The following is a 22879-nucleotide window of genomic DNA, read 5'->3' on the forward strand; positions in this document are numbered from 1 at the left end:
ATCCTATTGACTCAGAACCATTTGTTATAATGAAAACGTCCCACTGATCTGCATAGTTACTTTTGTTTTAATGCAAGGGCCATATATGTATGAATCTGTTTCAGGACTTTCTGCTCTATTCCATAGGTCCATTAGTCTCTCCTAGTCAGCACCACACTATTTTAATTACTATGGTCTATAATAAATCCTGATATTCAGGCAAGCTAGTCCTCTCATCTTGTTCTTCAAATGGGTACAGGCCCCTTGGATTTCTGTAAATTTTAGAATCAGCTTGTCAAGTTCCACACAGGCTAGGATTTTGGTTGCACTATATCTATGGATCAATAAAGGGAGAACTGACATCTTTATAGTATTGAGTCTTCCAATCCATGATCATAATAATATTCCTCTATTTATTTAGGTCTTCTTTAATTTCTCTCGATATTCTTTTATAGTTTTTGATGTAGAAGATTTGTATAGCTTCATCAGATTTAGTCATAGGATTTTTATATTTTTAATACTATTATAATTAGTCTCTTAATTTTTTTCATTTTCCAGTTATTTGTACCTGGTATGTAAAAATACAATTGTATTTGCATTTGCATAACAGCCTTGCATCAGCAATATATGAGTTCTTTTCACTATTCTGTGTATGCATCATGTCATCTGCAAATAAAAAGAATTGTATTTCTTCCTCTACTGGCTAGCTCATCAGGACAGTATTGAATAGAAGTTAGTGATAAAGGACATTCTGTTGTTATTCCTCATTTCAGAGAGAAAGATTTGAATGTTTTGCAATTAAGATGATGTTTGTAGGTTTTGAAGATACCTTCACACAGTTAACAGAAATTCTCTCCTATTCCTGGTTTGCCACAAATTTTTATAATGAATGGAGGTTACGTTTGATCAAGTGTGAGATTTTTTTACCTACTGAAATGATTACATCATTTTTGGTTTTTATTCTAAAATGTGATAGATTAATTACATTGATCAAATTTCAAATGCTAAACAAATCTTGTTTTTCTGAAACAAAACTAACTTGGTTAAAATGCATTATGCTTGTAGCTTCTGGTAACAAAGTTTTGCCGACCTCACAAACCAAGTTTGGAAGAGTTACCTCTTTTTCTATTTTCTGGAAGAATGAAATATCCTCTTCATCAAATGGCAGAAATCACCAACGAGCTATTTGGACCTAGAGTTTTCTTTGAAGTAACATTTTAATTTTCAGGGTCAATTTCTTAAATAATTAAAGAATTGCTTAGATTTTGCTACATATTCTTGTATCCTTGGCTTGCTGCTGATTCCTAGGCCAGATGGTGATCCATCCAATATGTATTTTCATCCATTTTAAGGTGTTTGTCGGTCTGCTTTTGTAGTTGCCAAGATTCTATCAGCACCAACCTTGAAATCACCCCGCTTTTAGTGCTGCCTGAAGCCCAGTAGTTAGTTACTTTCACTGCCAACACCTGCTTGTTAGCAACTAAAATATCAGTCAGAACTCTAGGACATCTATACCAGCCAATGGCTCTAAGGAAAGGGTCATTTGAGTGACAGCTTCAGGTTGCAGGAACTGCAAAATGGAACTTTATAATAAAGTTCTTAGGGGTCCTCTCATTGGTGGGCTGAATTCCTCATGATATCCAAGTGCTATGATATGAATGTGTATGTTCCCCCCCCAGAATTCATATGTTGAAATCCGAACCCCCAAAGGTGATGGTATTAGTAGGTGGAGCCTTTGGGAAGTGATCAGGTCATGAGGGTACAGCCCTCATGAATGGGATTAGTGTTCTTATAAAAGAGAGCCCGCAGAGCTCCCTAGCCCCTTCCAATGAGGATACAATGAAAAGCCTGCAATCCACAAGAAAGCCCTTACTTGACCATGCTGTCACCCTGATCTCAGACTTCCAGACTTCAGAGCCATGAGAGGTAAATTTCTACTGTTTATTCTGTGGTATTTTGTTATAGCTGCCCAAACAGACTAAGACACCAAGCTACAAATATTAGGTAGAAAACTTGCTGCATTTCAGGTATGTGGCTGACAGTGAGTAGTCAGAGAACAGTGGCACCCTAATGAATGGTATTGCTGTTTAACTATATTCTCATGTGATAAGTCTAATTACTCTCCTCTATATTTAGTATGGAGAGTTGTAATTGTTACTTGGTTACTTGTATATCTAGCAACCCAATTGATAAGAAGTGAACACACAAGGTTCAAGATGGGGGACTGTATTAGTTATCCTTTGTTGTGTAACTAATTACTCCCAAGACTTAGTAGCTTACAATAACCTTTATTATCTTAGTTTCTGAAGTTCAGGAATCAAGATGTGGCTTAACTGAGTCCTCCTCTGCTTCAGGGTCTCTCACTGGTTGTAATCAAGGTGCCAGCAGGGGCTGCAGCCCACCTCAAAGATGAACTAGAAAAGGATCCATTTTCAATCTCCTTCAAATGGTTGCTGGCAGGATTTGGTTCCTTGTTGACAGACTGAAAGCTTTGGTCCCTCACTTGCTGTTGGCCAGAGGCTGCTCTCAGCTCCTTGCCATGTGGTTCTCTTCACAGGGCAGATCAAAACACAGCAGCTTGCTTCACCAGAGCAAGCAAACAAAAAGGCAAGAGAGTGCCAGTAGAGGGAAGTAAACGTCTTTTAAGACCCAATATCGTAAGAGACCTCCCATCATTTTTGCCATATTCTATTAATTAGTAGCCAATCATTGGATCTACTCCACACTCAACAAAGGGATTACACAAAGGCAAGGATACCAGGAAACTGGATCACTGAGAGCCACTTCAGAAGATGCCTACCACATGAACTACCAGCCAACTTAGAGACAATAAGATCCACATCTAATTCATTGTATCCTTCACAGCCCCCCTACCTAGCAATCTAAAAACTTTGATGTTGATTAGTGATTGAAATGATTTTTCTTTTAGTAAGCATTATTCTAATTTCGACCACCTTTATGCCTTTATGAGAGCTTCTTAAGTTGTCCACATACTGTTGGATTTGATCTTGCTCCCGGGAGAGGAAGGAAAATGTAGAAAACTAGGTACGTTTGAATTTGTTCTGGGATAAAAGTAAGTGAATTCTAAGATCTTTGGCTAAAATGATTCAAGCTTTTTAAGTCTTATCATCTTACTTCATCTGCCTTTATTTGACTGTGAAACCATAAAATAGTCATAATTTTCTATTTTTTCTTTTTTTTACAAAATTTATAAATCTCAAAAAGTATTTTTTAAATAAATTTATTTTATTTATTTATTTTTGGCTGCATTGGGTTTTCGTTGCTGTGCGCGGGCTTTCTCTAGTTGCGGTGAGCGGGGGCTACTCTTCGTTGCGGTGCGCGGGCTTTTCATTGCGGTGGCTTCTCTTGTTGCAGAGCGCAGGCTCTAGGTGCGCAGGCTTCAGTAGTTGTGGCACACAGGCTCAGTAGTTGTGGCGCGCGGGCTTAGTTGCTCCGCAGCATGTGGGATCTTCCCAGAGCAGGGCTCGAACCCATGTCCCCTGCATGGGCAGGCGGATTCTTAACCACTGTGCTACCAGGGAAGCCCTCAAAAAGTATTTTTAATAGGGAAACATTTTGAGATGTAAATACCCCAACAAATTTCACTTCATCTTAAGGAGTTAATTTCTGCCACAGCAGTCATAGAAGCCTGAATATGTTCCAAAATAGCTCAAGAGTTCTGGCCTGGTCCTGGATTTTCCTCGTCTAGCAATATTCCCAGGGCCATTTTTAGAGTCTGAGGCATTTTAGTTGGGTTCAGTCAAACATAAAGCAAACTCAAACAGATCTAATGCTTATAAAACTCTCCCTTACTCCAGCATTGGATTAAATCCCGATCATCTCACCTAAAAAGTAAAGATGATTATTTTTCAAATGGAAAATTCAATGGCATGATAAATAATCACCTTGTCCCCCTCTTTTTGTATAATTTTTTTTTTTTTTTTTTTTTTTTGCGGTACGTGGGCCCCTCACTGTCGGCCTCTCCCGTTGTGGAGCACAGGCTCCGGACGCGCAGGCTCAGCGGCCATGGCTCACAGGCCCAGCCGCTCCGCGGCATGTGGGATCCTCCCGGACCGGGGCACGAACCCGCGTCCCCTGCATCGGCAGGCGGACTCCCAACCACTGCGCCACCAGGGAAGCCCGTCCCCCACTTTTTAACTCTCAGAATTAGACTACAGTCTCGTAGGACAAATACAGTTATTGTGAGAATAAATACTGATAAAAGATACATCATTGCCCTCTTACTGTTACAATAGTTTGAACATCTATAGAAATAATCTCATGAAGTAAACTTTTTAAAATTTAAAAACTGATCCATAATTAAAATCAAAAGACAAACAACAAACAGGAAAATACATGTAACACATATGACAAGATTAATTTCCTTTGTATAGAAAGAGCTCCTAGAAATCAGTAAATTTTTTAAAATCCACCAGAAAAATAGGCAAAGGACACAAACAGACAATATTCAGAAAGGAAAAAAATAGATCCCAAATATGAAAAGATACTCAATGCCTCTCATAATAGAATTTAACATTTAAACCTACAATGAGATATGACTTGCAACTTGTTACATTGGCAGAAATCAAAAAGTTTGGTAATACTTTATCAAGAAATGGGCATTTTCATATACTATTAAGAATGTAACTTGGCAAACATATTTTTAGAAGACAATATCTATCAAAATAAAAAATGTTTAAATTAAAATGCATATAGCTTTTGACCCAACTATCTCACTTGTAAGAATTAATTCTACAGATATACTCACATCTATACAGAGACATATGTATAAGGATATTAAGGAAAAGATTAGAAATAAAGAAAATGTCCACCAATAGAAGATCTTAAATAAAATATAATCTTTACAATGGGATATTATATAGCCATTAGAATGAGTCATTTTATTTGTATTGCTCTGGAAGTATCACTAAAATATATTAAGTGAAAAAATTAATATATACAATGTACGTAGTATGCTATCATTTGTGGGAAAAAAATCTATTCTTTATTCATGTGCATAGGTATATGCACCCTCTGCAATGATCCATAAGAAACTGGTAAAAATAATTATCTCTGAGGAGACCTGGGGCTGAATAGTAAGAAGACTTATTTAGAACTCTTTAAACTTGTTCATGTGTATTTTTAAGTGTATTACCCACTTAAAAATATAAATCTTTTAACAACCTAAAGGCCATAATTTTCACATATGAAGCATGTTTAGTAGGTATATCGTTCTTTAGTCTAGAGGAAATGCTACATAATTAGGAATTTAAAATACCGTGAAGCACTTAAGAACATTCATTAGCATATGCCAACCTAGCTTAAATCAAATAAAAACCTCTCTTGTGTTGACAAAACAAAAAACTTTAGTCTTCATTTCAGTTGAGCTAAAAATAAACTAGGTGGGGCAATTAAAGGAACATTTTCTACCAGCCTTTCTTGCTCCAAAGACCATTACCATGTACTTGATTTTAGGAAGAGTTTTGTCCAGCAAGTGGCATCTGTTACCTATTATCAGGAGCAGAAGGCTGAAGCACTTCTGCCCACTGCATCTTGGTATCAGAGTTGCTAAGGAAAACACAGTGCAGTTAAGTACTGGCTGGAACAGTGCTTTACTAGAATAGAGAAAAGACACAGAAAGATCAGCTTCAGTAGTGAGTGTCAGTTTCCTATAGCCAGCCGGTCCCTCCCAGAAGCCGACACTGGGCAATTGGCCAACACACACCCTTCCTGTACAACAGAAGAACCCCGTCTTCTCCCCAAAGGAGACAGATAGGCACTGGGGTTGGCCAGGTGCCATATGACACATGTACTTAAGCAGAACAAAGTAGTACACATTGAGTCTGAAATAGGGAAAGATAATTACAGACAAGGTGACAAGTCCAGTGTAAGCTGTAAGGATTCCATCTCTTGGTAAGGAAGTGTTCCAGGCCCAAGGCCCATTCTTGTGCGGCCCAGCGGGGGTCAAAAGACTCCCCATAGTTTGGCTTTTTCATAAAAAACAAATAAAATTAAATTACAAGAGGGTCATAGAATTATATGAGTTAGAAAATACACACAATTATCCTGAGAGTTTTTATCCACAGGGAAGCAACATAATGAAGAGTGAGGTTATAAGATTTAGGATCCATATTTTATCATCTATGGGAAAATTAACAATTTTAAAATTTAAATTCTCTGAACTTTAGTTTTCTCATATGTAGTAAGATGGAGCTAATACTACTGCTTCTAAATAGTAACTGAGATAATATATGTAAAACCCCTAGCACCTGTCCTAGGACATAGGTATTAAATAAATGCTAAATTATAGGGTCAAACGTATGGGGAAATCTGGATGACATAAGTGCTGCTTTGAATTTCTTTATAAGAAGAAAATTAGCAAATAATGAAGTTGCCAGATAGTTTTATTTAAGGCTTTATGTATCTGAATAATTGGTAAAAAAGCAAATGTTCATCATTTTTAGAGTTGCACAAAAGGAAAGTAACAGGGAAAGTAATGGCTTGCTTGTCAAATTCATTTGATGTGGGGCTGATTTCCTTAAATTAAAAAAAAAAAATCTAAGTCTTTGGACCCTGGGGCTCTAAAAATAGCACTTGGAATTAATACCGTTCTCAGATTCATGGTTCAAGGAAGTCACTACATTTCCTTTGTTTCTTGATGCTACAGATTTAACAACATATTGGTAGAAACAGGTAACTTCTCACATGGACTAGATATCAAAAGGCCAGTTTGTGTACATAAACTAAACACTGAAAATGAATACATACAGATATTATGGAACTTAAATACAAACTTGTTAACCACTTGCCAGAAGGAACAAAAAACAGTATTAATAAAGAGTGGTCTTTTGCATCATTCTCAAAAATTCTTCCTCATTTATTTCTCCATCCCCATCATGATCAGCTTCATCAAGCACTTCCTGTAAAATGAAATGTAAATAGGATATGTGAAATCTATTAAAAAGGCATAATGATATAAATGAACATTCAAATACATACTCAAAACCAAATTTTATTTTAAATGTATTAATACAACTAAAGAATATAGCTATAAATTATAATAAATTATAATTGTATATAAGTTATATGTGAAATTATAATTATACAAATAAGTAAAATTTACCTGAAGTTCATCATCTGTCAAATTTTCCCCTAGTTCCTTACCAACCCCCTTGATATTGTTTAGTGATATACTTCCTGTATTATCATCACCAAATAATTTGAAAGCCTTCAATATGTCTTCTTTTTCATCTTTTTCACTCTTAAAAACAGAAACAACTGAATGTCATTAGTCTTTCATTTATTTATTTGATTAGTCTGGATGTATAGGTCTTTGAGGTCTAGAACAGCAACACAGCAGGTAGCTGAGCTCTATTTACTGCTCTGGCTTTTAACAATTATTCCAGTGCATTCACATCTGCCCTCAAGGTATTGAAACTCAGGGTTTATTTAAGTGGAAGAGCCACAGGGTGATAAAGAGAATCTATCTTGTATTAACCTCACTAACTGAGATCCATTTCAAAAATATAAGCTCCAAGAGAACAGGGAGGTTGTCTCATTCAATGCTCCCTAGGATACTGCCTGACAAAAATAGGCACTCAATAAATTGTTTGCTGATTTCAAGGCTTAAAAATGCTGGCCCCGTTCTCTCTATCCAGCCATATATCCTTATTATTTCCTAACAAGAAACCTCTTCTCCACACTGGACAGTCTTCATTACTACCCTGAAAACATCTTTAATCTTGTTATTCCTATCTATCTAAATCCTACCCATCTTTAAAGACCTAGTTCCAATTCTTCCTCTGATCGCTTCAGCCAAAAATTGTAGAAGGCTACTGCTTGTATTTCATTGAAAAACAAAATCACTACTATACCATTTTTACATTCATTATGGCCAAAAAATCTTCAAAACTAATGGTGCCGATTCCTTCTTTGTCAATTTCAGCTACCATTTTTTAAATTTCTTCTTTCTTTGGTTCAAATCCTAAGGCCCACATTGCAATCTGAAATAGAAAGCAAATAAATTATAACAGCCCACAATCTCATTCCTAGCTCTTAAACTACCTATTAATTACTAGGTTCTCTCTTTTTCACTATGCACTAGGCTTAAACCTAGAAAGTCAGGTCAGCAGGCTTAGGTTCCAATCCTACCGTGCCATAAGATGTCACTGTGACACGATGGGCTTTGGCCTACTCATTCATAAAACAAGAATAAAATGCTTAACGAGATACTGTTTTGTTAAACAGGCCAGGCATGTACACTGCAGGGGTAGGTGTCTGCACTGAAGAGATTTTATATCAAGCTTTCAGAAGGCTACTGTTAAAGAAAGATTTAAAGATTGCAACAAAGCAATGAGAGTTTTTCAAATGTTTTGGAATTATAAGTATTTTCAGAACCTTCAATCCTTTCACATCTCTGGTTCCAGACCCAACAACATCAAATAAATCAAAGCCCTCTTTAATTTCTTGCTTTTGGGTTTCATTCAATTTCTGCTGCTCTTTTCTTCCATTGGCCTGAACTTGTGCGGCAGTTGGATGCCTGTAATAAATACACATGTGGGTAAAAGATAAACTGTGTAACTGGAAAAAGTACCAGAAGCAGAAGAGTTAATGATGAACTAATTAAATATAATAAACATATTCAAGTATCCTAGTCCCTATCATATAATGAACTTCAAGAATTTCCCCCTTTCCCTTTGCTAACATTTGTGATTTTAGTTATTCATATCTTGCTGGAAAGCCTGGTTCTTTTTTACATCTTAGGTTTTTCCATCAAATTAGTGACTTTTGATACGGAAAAGAGGCAAAGAAGACATGCTAGAATAGCAGATGTTATGTCAGAAAACAATTGGCCTTACTTGGTATATCTTTTTTTAATTTAATTTTATTTTTGGTTGCACTGGATCTTTGTTGCTGCGCGCGGGCTTTCTCTAGTCGTAGTGAGCGGGGGCTACTCTTGGTTGCGGTGCGTGGGCTTCTCATTGCAGTGGCTTCTCTTGCTGTGGAGCACGGGCTCTAGGCACGGGGGCTTCAGTAGTTGTGGCACGTGGGCTCAGTAGTTGTGGCTCGCGGGCTCTAGAGCGCAGGCTCAGTAGTTGTGGCACACGGGCTTAGTTGCTCCGCAGCATGTGGGGTCTTCCCCAAGCAGGGCTCGAACGTGTGTCCCCTGCATTGGCAGACAGATTCTTAACCACTGCGCCACCAGGGAAGTCCCTTACTTGGTATATCTGAACAGCAGTGTTTAAGGCATATTTACTCTCATCTCTGCCTGTATGTCTCATAATAAAATTTATTTTGTGAGACATGGTTGATTGGAACATCATTTCCTTTCCCACCTTCTCACATACTTTTCTATGTTGCAGAGACTGAGAAATGAAAAAATACATTTTCCAGGTGAAAAATTACTCCAGGGACCTGGGAGAAGAATAAATGTTGGACCAATTATCCGTATCTGGGGAAGATGGAGGTCATCTTCCTGCTACTTGCCATTTTCTGCTGGCAAGCAAGGTCCGAGAGTTACTCCTGGGATTCTTCTGCAGCCTCATTTCAGTATCTTGTCTGCAGCTCTGGGTTAAGAAGCAGTGGTGGCAGAGACTCCACGACCCGTGTATCTAGATGCCAGTTTCACATATCTTAAGACTGGTTGTGGCAGCATCAGATTCTTGATCCCTGGACTGCAGATACACTCATCTTCAACAGTTCCAGTGGCAGAGTTCGTAGCTCCCCCGGCCAGTTTTTTCAGAGTTCTGGATGTCTTTCCTAGAGGCCCAGGCCCTCCAACGGTTTTAAAGCATCTTATTCTCTGTATTCAACTCATTTCTGGCTAGAGAGCGGTTTCTGTCTCCAACACCGTTGGTAGTAGCGGTTACTGGGGTTGAGGAGGGGAAAAAATGAACTGGAGAACCGCTCTTCTGTCTCTAGAGTTATGGACAGTGCGCTTCTATTCGGCGACGAAGGGAGGGGTTACTAATGACAGTCAAGGATCATGAAAGGAGGCGAATAATACATTTCGTAAACTAAATTCCTTCCTTGTTCCGGGGAGAAACTTCAGCCCCAGCCCTGCCCCAGTAAGTGGTTGCAGCTTCGCACTCACCATGTCCCCGACCGGCGCCCTCAACCGGGACCTCCGGGCTTCACCCGCCCGCCGCACAGCCCGACTGTAGTCTACACAGCCTGCTGGCCGTTGCTAAGGCCGCTCTCGCCGACCTCTCTGCGGCCCCGCCCACACAGGCTTGCCCCCACTGATTGACAGTCATGCCACCCAATGGTCACAAAAGAAGGTCCTTGAGGCCATCCCCCACTCTATTCTCTACCAATAGCGTAACGCTATGCCTTTCCCAGGCTACCATTAAGCAGAACTTTCCGTAGGGTTTCTTAGCAACCAGGACTATCCGTTAGCCCAGCTGGGCCCGCGGCGCACTTGCGCAAAATGCGAACCGGAAAGGAAGGTTCTTCCCCCGGGCGTTTTGGCGTCACAGTGTCAGGCAGAACTTCGGGGAACTGGAGCCTCCCGTAGGGATGGAGAAAAGAGCGAGGTTCGTAGCGAGGTGCTTCTACCAACTGCTAAGTCTTTGACGGAGATGTGGGGGGATATTGTTTGCTTTTCTAACCTCTTGGGGCCGGGGGAAGGGATGAGACTCTAGAGCCTGGTGGGTCTGCTGAATTGGTCCAGCTTCGGTTTACCGGCCGGATTACCAGAGGCGGAGGGGACTGTCCTTACCTTGCGCCGCTAGGCATCCTTCAGCCTCCACAGTGCCTGGGGCTTGGCCTTTAGCGACTTCCCTCCTCCTTGGTTCACAGCGATTCTGGCCTGGTAGGCAGAATTTCCTTTTTTTGCGGTACGCGGGCCTCTCACTGTTGTGGCCTCTCCCGTTGCGGAGCGCAGGCTCCCGACGCGCAGGCTCAGCGGCCATGGCTCACGGGCCCAGCAGCCCCGCGGCATGTGGGATCTTCCCGGACCGGGGCACGAACCCGTGTTCCCTGCGTCGGCAGGCGGATTCTCAACCACTGCGCCACCAGCGAAGCCCTAGGCAGCATTTCTTTACAGGAGGGGTGTGGTGTGGGCACGGGGGCAGTGCGGGTCTTAGGATGCACATGAAGACTCCTTGCATAGGAAGGAGTCTTTACCAGTGTTGTAGCGTTTATTTGCGGGGTTGGACTTTGGACCCACCCATAATCACCATCAGACTTTTCCACGCCCCCGACATTCTCACCCACAGCCGTTCAGTTGGTTGAATCCCAAGATTTGGCCGGTTTTCCAAATATATCCAGCATAGATCCGCATTGAGTCCGACATAGGTAGCCTGAAAATCCACTTGACTCAGTAACTGTCGAGATTCAGATGCCATATAAGTGCTGTAAATCAAAGCAAATTCTTGGCCAAAGGGCCAGACTTGCTGGTTCCGCCCAGTTCTGAATCTTGTCTGGGACCAGCTAAAGGGTGAAGGGGAAGGACTGAGGTGGTAGGAATGAAGAGGTGATAGTCTCTTAAAACTTCTAACGCTTAATCGCTTACACATCAGGGCTCTTTTTTATGCCTCCTGCAGTGCCTTCTCTAGAGTAAGTACTTTTTCCTAAAAATCATACAGGATTCTCCAACAGTGGATTCAGGAAGAATATTAAGTTTTGCCTAGGTTTTTCCCTCTATCCCACTTACCTCCTTGAAGGTAAGGAAAGAAAAATGTGCAAAGTACATTCTTGAAGTAGTCTTCCAAGTCACTTTTCCTACTTCAGTTAGTTGAAACATGGCACGTTTTCCAAAACCATCATCCTTTCTTGCTCACGTTATATACCAGGCAGACACCCAAGCATTGTAATAATTGATCTAAAAAAAAAAACCCAAAAACAAAACCTCATTAGGATTCTGGAAAATAGGTAAAGTTATTCTAATATTAGAAGTGATTTTTCTGTGTAAAATTACCCCAGTGGAAATTTAAACGATGCAAATTCAAGATAGTTCGTGAATTAGGTAAAATATTCAGTCACTTAATTATAGTATATTGATTTTTCAGGCCATTAATCTCACTGAGAAAGTTGCTCTTGATTAGTTTCAAGGACATATACTTCTTCTTTACTACTAATATTAAAGGGATTTCTGAGACCAGAAATGAATAATGACCAAATTTGTAGAAACAATTCTACTTTTTAGGCTCTCCTGGATCAAGTTTGATCTTATGGCAACTAAAAGGCTGCGTAGTGTGTTCACCTGCTTTTACATCATTCTGTGATTTAGGCTTTTATATTTGGGACATTAACTTCTAGTGAAAATGATTTTTCAATTATAGGCTCAGATTGCAGTTTCTAGGTCTTAGGTAGGAAGTACTCAGTCTTGAAAACTAGCTGTTACTAATCTAATTTTACTATAGAACATTAATAATATTAATCTGGAAAAATGTTAAACCTACTATCACTCTTAAATCTACGAAATTTATTTAATGCTTTCTACATATCATGTACTATGCCATGTATTGGGTGAGTTTGAAAGGAACTGAGCGTAGAGTATAAAGATGAATGGAAGCAAGGAACCCACAGAGTAGTGGGGGAGGTAGGCACAGACATAAAAACAGTATTTTTAATTCAGGGTGCTAAGTGCTTTAGTAGATGTGTGTAGACAGTACTTTGGCAGCCCAGGAAGGAGGTGCTACTTCTCCTTGAGGCATTGGAGGAGGCTGTATCAAAAATGTGGCATTTGCCTTGGGTCATGAAAGATATATAGCATTTACCAAGGTGAAGAAAGTGTAGGATATTCAAATCAGAGTATAGTATGTGCGGAAATGAAAGTAAAGGTATGTTGTAGTGTGACTAGATCATTGGGTTTGTAAGGAAAGGTGGAAGATGAGCCTTATAAATTAGATTGAAGTCAGATTATGGGACATCTTTACCGAGGTAAAGACTTTATTTTCTAAGATCAATAGTTGTTTTAGGCAGTGGAGTGATCCGATTAGGTTTGTGCTTTTCAAAGATAATTCTGACAACCATGTGAAGGAGGAACCGTTTTGGAAGCAATTAAAGGGCCTCAACCACAGCAGTGCCAAATAGCAATCATGTCGACTCCAGAGGTGGTAGAACCTTAAATTTATGGTGGAGGAATACTGACAATGGCATCTGTTTAGTCTTATTTCAGTTCTGTACTTAAATGTAAGATAATAAATGTGGTGAAAACCACATTGTCAAATATTTATTGAGTACTTGCATTGTGTCAGACAGTGTTATCAGTATATGGGATACATCAGTGACTGAAACTGCCCTTCTGGGAATTATATTCCAACAGAGGGACATAGTCAATAAATAGTAAATAAATAAGTAGAGTATGTACTATTTTATAAGGTGATAATGTTGTGGGAAAAGAGAAATTAGAGCGAATAAAGGGAATCCAGAATGTAAAGGGAAAAGAGGAGTTTGCAGTGTTAAATAGGATGCTCAGGATAGGCCTCGTTGAAAGGGGGAGATTTGCATAATTATATAAAGCTGTTAGGGCTTCCCTGGTGGCGCAGTGGTTGAGAGTCTGCCTGCCGATGCAGGGGACACGGGTTCGTGCCCTGGTCCGGGAAGATCCCACATGCCGTGGAGCAGCTGGGCCCGTGAGCCATGGCCGCTGAGCCTGCGTGTCCGGAGCCTGTGCTCCGCAAGGGGAGAGGCCACAACAGTGAGAGGCCCGCGTACCGCAAAAAAAAAAAAAAAAAAAAAGAGTAGCTCCCAATCTCCGCAACTAGAGAAAGCCCACGCACAGCAACAAAGACCCAACACAGCCATAAATTAATTAATTAATTAAAAATAACAAAAGTAGAAGCAATCCAAATGTCCATAAACAAAATGATAGCTACCTACACACATACATAAAAAGGAATGAAATACACATACTACAATGTGGATGAACCTCAAAAACATTATGCTAACTGAGAGGGTGGGATGAATTGGGGGATTGGGATTGACATATATACACTGTTGATACTATGTATAAAATAGACAACTAATGAGAACCTACTGTACAGCACAGGGAACTCTACTCAGTGCTCTGTGGTGACCCAAATGGGAAGGCAATCCAAAAAAGGGGATTTATGTACACATATAGCTGATTCACTTTGCTGTACAGCAGAAACTAACACAACATTGTAAAGCAGCTATACTCCAATAAAAATTTTTTAAAAAATATTATGCCAAGTGAAAGAAACCAGACACAAAGGGTCCCATATTACATGAGTCTATGAAATATCCAGAATAGGTAAATCCACAGAGACAAGAAAGCAGCTTGGTGGTTGCCAGGGGCTGGGGGGAGACATACAGGGAGGGACTGCTTAATGGCTACAGAGTTTTCTTTCGGGGTGATGGAAATATTTTGGAACTAGATAAAGGTAGTGGTTGTACAACACTGTGAATGTTCGAAGTGCCACTGAATTGTATACTCTAAAATGGTTATGTTATATGACCTTTATGACCTTTACCTCAATTTTTAAAAAAGACTAAAACCATAAAGCTTTTAGAAGAAATATGGAATGTCCTTTGTACTCAGGGGTAGATGAAACTTTTAAAAATAGAACCCAATAACCATTAAAAAAAAGACAAAAGGACTGACAAAATAGATTGCCAGGCAGTATTAAGGGCCACTTGCAGTGTGGAGTCATGAACTTAAAATGACACCAGTCAGTGCGGTTGCGTGTGTTTTTCTGTTTATTTTCAGCTGCCCCAGGGTAAACATGGAGTAGACAGATTTGGATTTCATCAAGATTAGTGGCTTTGCAAGGTAAGATGAACCAAAAGAGAGACAAGGACTTTGAGAGTCTATGTACAAGAGAGTGATTATAATCCGCAAATGGGAACTTAAACTGGGTAAGTAGAGAATTGATAATATGGGGTGGAGGACAGCAAAAATATGGTAAGATAAGAGAGCTGTAAGACAGGATGGGTCTCAGCATTGTTGGAGTCTAGAGTATAATTTGATGCTGTTCAGGGATATACCTGAGTATATCAAGAGTTTTATTTTTATTTTACAGAACTGAAAGTTTCACAAAAGAGGTTTTGAAGCTGAGTTCAAACAATTTGTTATATGTTTTCTTAGGCTGTACTGGCTTTTCTCCTTAGTCCTTGAAAGCCTCTAGGAAGCTACTCTTGAGCAACAGGTGCTGTGGCTTCCTGCAGATCCTAAGGTGTATCTGGAACTGTGGAGCTCTTCAGAATCAAGGATGACTCTAGGCATTATAGGAACAAATTTACCAGTGCTGTGGCCAGCATTAGAAGAAAAGCAAAAACTCCAAGAGTTGTTTGCTTTTTGATATTTTGGATTTAAAAGGTTGTGGTAAAAAATATGCTTGCGGGACTTCCCTGATGTCCAGTGGCTAAGACTCCGCGCTCCCAATGCAGGGGGCCCGGGTTCAATCCCTGGTCAGGGAACTAGATCCCGCCTGCTGCAACGAAGATCCCGCGTGCCGCAACTAAGACCTAACGCAGCCAAATAAATATATATATATATTTTAAAAATATTAAAATATGTATATATATGTACTTGAAGAATTATAAAGTCTTAGAGTTGGAAAAGAAGTGTATGTTATCTACAGTTTTAGCTGTAGTGCTTTAAGAGCCCATACCTCACAAGACAGGTTATTTTATTACAGACAGCTTTTCAATTAGAGAGTACTTTGTTAAAAAGTTCTTTCTATCGGGCTGAAGTTTTTCTCTTATAACTTCTTCCTATTAGTTTTAGATATGAATTCTGAAATACTACCTGGAAAAAGTCTAATGCTCTCGAACTTCCTTTTTTTAAATTTTAATTTATTTATTTATTTATTTATTTATTTTGGCTGCGTTGCATCTGCATTGCTGCATGCGGGCTTCCTCTCATTGCAGTGAGCAGGGGCTACTCTTCGTTGCAGTGTGCGGGCTTCGCATTGCGGTGGCATCTCTTGTTGTGGAGCACGGGCTGTAGGCGCGTGGGCTTCAGTATTTGTGGTGCACAGGCTTAGTTGCTCTGTGACATGTGGGATCTTCCTGGACCAGGGCTCGAACACCCTGTCCCCTGTGTTGGCAGGCGGATTCTTAACCACTGTGCCACCAGGGAAGCCCTCGAACTTCCTTTTAAACAGTACTTTTCCTCCCTTTATATTCTAATCAATAGCTAAATCCATCCTTTACCTCCATCCCTCTTCCACATTTCTCATCTAGATAACCATGGCCTCTCTGCCTTCTGTCTGGCACTCATCCAATCAGTTCTCTACACTGTTATCAGAGTGGTAATATATCCAAAACACTAATAATAATAATAATTTTAGTATTACTTAATTTTATTTTTAATATTATTCAGTTTTATATTATAAATTTATTATTGTTATTGCAAGTACTCATAAAGCACTGTGTGCCAGACACTGTTCTAAGCACTGTACTCATTTACTCCTGGTAATAACCCTATGAAGTAGATTCTGTTATTATCCTCATTTTTCAGACGTGAAAACGGGGTAAAGAAGTTAAGAAACTTGCTGAAGGCTACACAGTTAGTAAGCAGTAGAGACAAGTTCAAACCCAGACTTCTAGATTCAGAGTACATGCTGTCAGATACTACATCAAGCTGTTTCTTCATCTCCCCCCCTTAAAGCACTTCCACGTTTCCCATTATAAGTAGGGTCAGGTTTGACGTGGCACATACTGCCCTTCATGATCCAGCCTCTTTCCTCTTCTAACGCTTCATGTCCTACTATTCCCCACTACTTGCTTTATATCCCGTGAAACTAAACTACTTGTATTACCCAGGTACACTGTGTTTTTGTCACATATATGTGCATTTACTACTACCTCCTTCAACTTGCTAATTATTTTTTCAAATTTTAATGCTATATCATTGCACTGACCATATTTAATGGAAACTACATGTATCAGAAACTCCTCGAAGGCAGGGACTGTATCTTACTTTTCTTTTATTACCATGAATTGCACTGAATAAAGTTCCAAGTTTTAATTTTATTTGCAGATGATGATTCATGGTGATGGCTTGCAGGGTCATAAACAAAAGAAGGCACGTGGGACTTCAACAGCTTTCATCGTTTGCAGAAACAGGAAGAACTTTCCTAGGCCCAGTCAAATCATCCAAATTTATTATAAATGAAGAGTGTCATGAAAGTGTGTTAATCAGTTCAACAGTAAGGCTTCTTGAAAGTTTGGATTTAACCAGTGCAGTGGGACAACTTCTCAGAGAAGCAGTTCAAGCGCAAAATAACACATACAGAACTGGAACCAGTACTCTTTTGTTTCTTGTTGGTGCATGGAGCAGTGCTGCTGAAGAATGTCTTCATTTGGGTGTCCCCATTTCATTAATAGTGTCTGTAATGTCAGAAGGCTTGAATTCATGCATTGAAGAGGTAGTTTCCCTTCAAGTACCTATCCACAATGTATTTGACCGTATGGTTAACACAAAGACATTTTCTGGACCTGAAACATTTAGTGTCGGCGTATACCCTTTTCTCCAAATCCCTTCAGGTACTGGTTTGATACAGAAAGAGCGTGATCTCAAAGATGTTGCCTCTCAGTCACTGGCCATTTACAGTCTTTCTGGGAGACCTGTTAAATCACCTCAACTCTTTAGGTCTCAGGATAAGGTTGAAGCAGATGAAAACACATCACAAACTCCTCAAACTCTGAAAAACAGTCTGCTTGCAGACACCCGCTGCAGAAAGTCAGTACTAACCCACAGTAGACATTTTAGTAGGACAGGTAATAATCAATGGGTAAGCAAACCAGATGGAGTTCTAGAACAACTTAGTGCAGCTACTCCCAAGACTTACAGATGTGATGATTTGGTGGAGTTGGAGGTGGGTTTGAGTCACGGAGGTCACAGCAGCATGAAGTTAGTAGACGAAGCAGTACGGCTACAATATCAGAACGCAGGTATGCAGCAAGGCAGCTGTACAGTGCCATTTCTTTTTGACATTTCAAGAATCTTCACTTGCTGCTTACCTGGCTTCCCTGAAACTTTTTCTTGTGTCTGTCCAGGATATATCACTGTTGTATCAATATCTAGTACTGCTCTGATCAAGGAATTGCAGAATCAGCCTATTCGCATTGTTCTTGTTGAAGGTGATCTCACAGAGAATTATCGCCACCTGGGGTTTAATAAGTCTGCAAGTATTAAAACAGTATCAGAAAGCTTGAAGGTTCAACAAGATGGCTCAGAAGAACTGTGGACAGATCATGTGTTACAGGTATTAATCAAGTTCAATGTGAACCTTGTCCTGGCACAAGGAAATGTGTCTGAACGCTTAATTGAAAAATGCACAGACAGCAAGAGGTTGGTAATTGGATCAATGAATGGCAATGTAATGCAGGCTTTTGCAGAGGCTTCAGGAGCAGTGCAGGTGACCTACATTACACAAGTGAACGAAAACTGCGTGGGCAGTGGGGTCTGTGTGACCATCTGGAGAAGCATTCCCTTTGATGCTGCAGATGAGATCAACAGAATGGCAATCATGTTAAAAACAGAAGGAATTAATTTGGTTACAGTAGTGCTGACTAGTCCTGTCACTGCCCAGGTGCAAACCAAAGAAGATACCTTCTGGACGTGTGCCTATCGTCTGTATCATGCTCTAAAAGAGCAAAAGGTCTTCCTTGGGGGTGGCGCAGTTGAATTTTTGTGTCTTAGCCATCTTCAGATTCTTGCGGAGCAGTCTGTGAATAAAGGAAACCAAGGCTGTTCAGGATGGCTTCATAATACTTCCTCTTGGCTGGCCTCATCTGTGACACAGTACAGACCGACTGTGCTTAAACTCCTGGCAAATGGATGGCGCAGGTACCTTTCAACTCTCCTGTATAACACTGCCAGTTACTCATCAGAATTTGAAGCCGGCACATTCATTCAACATCATCTACAAAATGCTACAGACTCTGGCTCTCCTTCCTCTTACGTCTTGAATGAATATAGTAAACTAAATAGTGGGATTTTAAATTCAGACATTTCAGATAAACTGGAACAGATTCCAAGAGTTTATGACATTGTTACACCAAAGATTGAGGCATGGCGCCGAGCCTTGGATTTAGTACTGTTAGTTCTTCAGACAGACAGTGAAATTATCACTGGACTTGAACAAACGCAGATAAATTCGCAGGAATCAGAGGGCTTTTTATTTTTGTAGTGTTATTGGCTAAGTCTTTGGAAAATAATCTTTGGTAATATGTCGTGCTAATAATAAATTTTCTAGTAGCCAAGTTACAGTTTCTAAAATGCCAGCTTTTACCAAGAGAAAATAATTGATGTGTGTCAATAACTGTACAAAGTCGGAGATTTCACCCTACTTACAATTTTGTTCTCTGTTTCTATATTTTTATTCTGTAGCTGGACATGTCTCTTTTTTTAACATTTTATTGGAGTATAATTGCTTTACATTGTTGTGTTAGTTTCTGCTGTATAAGAAAGTGAATCAGTTATACGTATACATATATCCCCATATCCCCTCCCACTTGCATCTCCCTCCCACCCTCTTTATCCCACCCCTTTAAGTGTTCACAAAGCACCGAGCTGATCTCCCTGTCCTATGCGGCTGTTTCCCACTAGCTATCTATTTTACATTTGGTAGTGTATATGTCAATGCTACTCTCTCACTTTGTCCCAGCTTACCCTTCCCCCTCCCCATGTCCTCAAGTCCATTCTCTACCTTTGTGTCTTTATTCCTGTCCTGCCCCTAGGTTCGTTACAACCTTTTTTTTTTCTAGATTCCATATATATGTGATAGCATACTGTATTTGTTTTTCTGACTTACTTCACTCTGTATGACAGACTCTAGGTCCATGCACCTCACTACAAATAACTCAATTTTGTTTCTTTTTATGGCTGAGTAATATTCCATTGTATATATGTGCCACATCTTCTTTATCCATTCATCCGTCGATGGACACTTAGGTTGCTTCCATGTCCTGGCTACAGTAAATAGAGCTGCAGTGAACATTGTGCTTCATGACTCTTTTTGGAATTATGGTTTTCTCAGGGTATATGCCCAGTAGTGGGATTGCCGTTCACCCTACTTATAATTTAACAGGTTAGCCTGTTGCTGTTTCATGGGATGCTACAGAATACACAAGATGCTTGGATCAGAGGCAAAGGGCTTTTATTATTCACAGGAAAAGCAGTAGCCAGAGCTTCAGGTTGCTTTGCATCAGTTCCCCAGTTCTCTACGTCCCACGAAAGCAACACAGAGGGCCACTGATGGCAGCCTGCACACGCAGTGTGTTGTGTTACGGAAGAGGAACACTTGGGGTAGCCACTGCTTTTACAGTAAGCAGAAACAATCCCGTTCTTTGTCCAAGGGCAGTTGTTACCTCATGCCTCAAGGCTGCTCAGTGTAAACACAAGCCTGAGACGTGGACTGGGTAAAGATAGGCCTGGCGTCCTGAGAAAGTCTGCAGTGTCACTCAGAGCCATGGTAGGTAGCCTCCTCCAGAAATTCACTCTTCAACCTGATACGTTCTTAGCCAGACTTGAATTTTCATGTGAGTATGCCACTCTGTCGGCTACTCTGATTAATCTGGCAAACAGGTTGCTTAGTCAGTACCAAATCTATTCAGTTGGTCTCACATACCAACTAAATCAAGGCTACTAAAACAGACCCCGAGCAGCAGGGTGAAGCCAGGCTGCAGTACGGACCTCACTCATGTTCCCAAGGGCCTTGAATGTAGTCAAATGTAAGTTCCAAGGGAGGGCCAGTAGGCCTTCTTATTAGCCAGAATGTAGCCTAAGACCAATTTGTTATCCATTATAAACCACGCAAGGGAGCTTTGACTGTCTTACCTGTCTTTGGTGTCATTGCCGAAAATAACAGGAGGCAATAGATGGGCCAAAAGGCAACTCCCATCGCTAGCGGAGATACCTTTGTGGCCCATTTTCCCCACATACAAGCACATAACCGCAATAGGCCCAGGTCACTGTATATCAGGATTTCTTGTTAAACCTGAATTGAATCACCAGTATATAAATTTGATTAAGTCACATAGGTAGTGTTACCTAGTAGTTTCAGCCTCAGTTGCCATGCATGGCAAAATCCAAGGCCACTCAGGCATTAAGAGAAGCATATGATCAGTCAGATTGAAACAAGATTGTCCTGGTTCCTGTGTTTTTAAGTGTTCTTAACTGAGAGCTGCCATTGATGGCATCATGTCCTGCCTCCTGTACCAAATAAGAGGCTTAACAAGGAGTTGAGCCTCCTTTGTGGTGGTGGCTTGTGGTGGTCAAGGAGATAAAGCATTTGCTTGTTTGACTCCCGGAGGGATGAGTGCTGTGAATCTCTCCAAATGGTATCAAGGAACTTTCCTTGGCAACCAGTGTTCTGAATTTTGTTCAGGTTTATCGGTCACTCCTACTGGTAGAGGTAGATAACGCCACAGTCAGGGCCATTGAGACAGGCTTCTAACCTGTCAACCCCAGAACGTCTATATATATCACCTGTATAGTGAACATCTGAGGCATCAGAGCACAGAGGCGCACACACTCAGTCCCACCCTGTGGATGGGTTAGGATGGGTCAGGGCATGGTGGTAGCTGGCCGGAAGCTTGTCTCATTTCTCTACCTGTAGCAATACCCCGCGTGAGAGAATCTCCTCTGGCACTTCATGAGCATTTAAGTTCAAGCACATAACACCTCGATGCCAATTATGTATTTTCATGATAATAGTACATTGAATTGGGCCATTGGGACCCACCCACAGGGTCACTTTTTTCCTTTACTGCAAGATTTGCTCCAATCCTGTCAGTTACCTTTAGTCACTTTTTCCCCCTATGGAAACATGGACCAAGAAGTTTCACATTAGGGGCTTTAACGGGTGCCAAGAGTTGCTGTTATCTCCCTGACGGGTAGCTCAGGAAGGAGCAGAGAGTGAGGGCGGCAGGCAGGGAGGTTTTGTTTTGGGGGTTGTTTTTTTGACTCTGCATTTCAGTGTTGGTGCCAGCTTCTCCCCGTGCCCTTCCTAGTATCTGGAGAGCACCCAGGCTCCAGGGATCTTTCTCTCTGTCCTCCGCTGACCACTGCATCTCCCCAGTGCCCTGCAGTCCTGGGTACCTTGGGCCACCCTGTGCCCAGTAGCCACGTCCCTCAGGGACTGGGTAGCATGGTCCCTTGGGCACCTGTATCTAACAGAGCTATAAAAATTTGAGTCACTTTCTTCCCCAGAGTTCCCCCGTTACACACTTGGCTTTTTCCGTACAACAAATGACTTCAGGGTGGAGGGTGCCGGAGGTATTAAGTGTAGAGGGAGAGAACGGCTCCATGCCAGGAAGGAACACTTTGTGTTTACTTTTGGTTTTGATCAGCTGCCCAACTTGTGCTCAACAAGCTTGTATTTTTGGTCTACTCAAAGTTGTATTTCTTCAGCCACTGGTGGTCCAGTGGTTAAGACTCCATGCTCCCAAGCGCAAGGGGTGCGGGTTTGACCCCTGGTCGAGGAACTAAGATCCCACATAAAAAAGTTGTATTTCTTCCTTGCTGACAGCATTTCTTTCAGCTCTGGGGACCCCTTGACTTGGTGGCTGCAGCCGGTTTCTTCTCAGGTTGTGCCATGGGGCACGCTGCCCTGTTGTCATGTTCACATTCTTCCTTCTCCCACCCAACGTGAGTGGTCAACAACCAAGACACCATTTGGTTGTATGACCTCTTTCTCATACTTAGTCTCCAAACGTTCATTAACAGGTAGACAGTAGGCAGCCCATAATCCCCTCCCCCTTACCCACTACTTGAGTGAAAGCATTCACTATGGAACCCATGGAATCATATCTCTTAACCCCACCCACTGGGGCTCATCTTTTCCAGAGAACCATGGTTCTCTCAAGTTAAAACTGGCAAGAACTATGCAGGGTCTGGGATTTTGCTCTGTTTACAAGCTAACAAGTTGGCCTATTAAAATTTCATGCAACACTGGCAGAAGACTCGAGACTCCTGGGT

The 22879-nt window shown here is 40.9% G+C and overlaps 2 protein-coding genes across 2 annotated transcripts; one reads left to right on the plus strand and one right to left on the minus strand.

Annotated features, from left to right (window-relative positions):
- Positions 1–6365: 6365 nt before the first annotated feature.
- Positions 6366–9260, minus strand: LOC309822181 (centrin-4-like; the record flags this gene model as incomplete). The annotated part of the gene is given in 7 exon segments (XM_082653891.1): positions 6366–6899; positions 7103–7240; positions 7854–7934; positions 7938–7982; positions 8377–8466; positions 8468–8518; positions 9198–9260. Coding segments are annotated over 7 exon segments (558 nt in total). The 3' UTR covers positions 6366–6809.
- A 1150-nt stretch (positions 9261–10410) lies between these two features.
- Positions 10411–19864, plus strand: BBS12 (Bardet-Biedl syndrome 12). Its single transcript, XM_082652955.1, has 3 exons — positions 10411–10514; positions 14657–14719; positions 16934–19864. Exon 3 carries the CDS (start codon positions 16944–16946, stop codon positions 19086–19088), a length of 2145 nt encoding a protein of 714 aa, XP_082509081.1. The 5' UTR covers positions 10411–10514; positions 14657–14719; positions 16934–16943; the 3' UTR covers positions 19089–19864.
- Positions 19865–22879: the final 3015 nt, after the last annotated feature.

This window comes from Grampus griseus (genome assembly GCF_964374135.1).
Source record: "Grampus griseus genome assembly, chromosome: 4".
NCBI lineage: Eukaryota > Metazoa > Chordata > Mammalia > Artiodactyla > Delphinidae > Grampus > Grampus griseus.

Excerpts from the sequence above, each read along its gene's own strand:
- BBS12 (XM_082652955.1), top strand. The coding sequence starts at position 16,944 with ATGGTGATGGCTTGCAGGGTCATAAACAAAAGAAGGCACGTGGGACTT.